Source organism: Mus caroli, chromosome 6 (assembly GCF_900094665.2).
Source record: "Mus caroli chromosome 6, CAROLI_EIJ_v1.1, whole genome shotgun sequence".
Taxonomy (NCBI): Eukaryota; Metazoa; Chordata; class Mammalia; order Rodentia; family Muridae; genus Mus; species Mus caroli.
In genome coordinates this window covers 81,573,789-81,575,075 of record NC_034575.1, presented here as the reverse complement: position 1 = coordinate 81,575,075, position 1,287 = coordinate 81,573,789, and the positions used below count along the sequence as shown (strand labels likewise).

Genomic DNA, 1,287 nt, shown 5'->3' with positions numbered 1-1,287 from the left:
AAAACGTGGGATGGAGGCGGGGTGTTTCAGCCACAAGGCCCATTACCCAGCACTTGGGTGTTGATAGATGAGTTCAAGTCCAGCCTCAAGTACAATTTGGAGTGATTTTTTTTTTTTTTTGCCTTTACTTATGTGCATCTTCTATTCTACAGGGAATAAAACACGATTGAGCCGATCATACTGGCACAAGTCTTTAATCTCAGCACTGGTGAAGCAGAGCAGCCTGGTTTACATAGTGAGTTCTAGGACTGCTGGAGTTACAAAATGAGACCCCGTCTCAAAACAAAACCAAAACCAAAAGCACAACAACAGAAGCAACAAAAAGAACCATAATACGAATCACGAAATCATGTCATTCTCTTGCTTAAAACCCTTCAGGAGAAGTGCTCGGTGTGTAGGTTCTGGTCCAAGTTCCCTAGGTCTCTTTCCAAGTCTCCACCCATACCTTAGTCAGAAGGGTCGCTGGGGAGCCCAGTCTGCTTCATACCTCCGTTCCCTCGGCTAAGTACTCCCCTCACCGCCGCCAGAACAGTAGCTAACTAAGCCCCAGCCTAGCCAAGATAGCCTTGGCTTTAATCTGGCCCAGGATATCCCTCAACCCCAGGTCTACCCAGAGCCTCAACTCCACCCAGGACAGCAGCAGCACGGCCACCCGCCAGTGGACCGGGCTTTCCCCCTCCGCCCCCCCCCCCCCCCCCGCGCGATATCGCCACGAGCCTGGGCACGAGGACCGACTCTGCACCCCGGGCCCAAGCAGGAACCAGACTGGCGCCGAGGGGCCCGGACTCCAGAATGTGAGCATGGGTTCCCCCGCGTGGCTCTCCGGGCCCGGTCCGACCTGGCCTCACCTTGTCGCTGTTCACAAAACGGACTTCCACGGAACCCCGGACACGGTCCGCCACGCCCACGCAGAAGGAGAACACGTCGTACATGGAGGCCGCCATCTTGGGCACGCCTCTGCCTTCTGACCCTTGACCCCGTCCCGGGAGGCCCCGCCCACAGAGCCAGCGAGTGCTCACTTCCCCACCTTACCCCGCCCTGGGANGTGGCTAGCAATTCAGGGCTTTTGGTGTCTTGGTTGCTTGATTGGGTGGAACCTGGCCTGACTTTGTGCTTGGACTTCTGGTAGACTGTGTCTGACTCGGTAGCTTATGTCGGATGGACAGCATGAATGAGGGCTGATGGAGTAGCTCAGGGGAGGACCCCTACTCCCCACTCCCCACCCTCCAGCCTATCCTAGCTGTGTTCTTAAGAGTCCATAGTTGCTTTTCCCACTGTCTGGTGTTT

General features: G+C 55.8%; 1 protein-coding gene across 1 annotated transcript in view; it reads right to left on the bottom strand.

The window, feature by feature from the left end:
• Smyd5 (SMYD family member 5) overlaps positions 1-967 on the bottom strand; it is a 14,586-nt gene extending 13,619 nt beyond the window's left edge. Inside the window, exon 1 of the mRNA XM_021164695.1 lies at positions 849-967. Within this exon, the coding sequence (XP_021020354.1) occupies positions 849-944 (96 nt within the window). The 5' untranslated portion in view covers positions 945-967. The remainder of the gene's footprint in view (positions 1-848) is intronic.
• Positions 968-1,287: the final 320 nt, after the last annotated feature.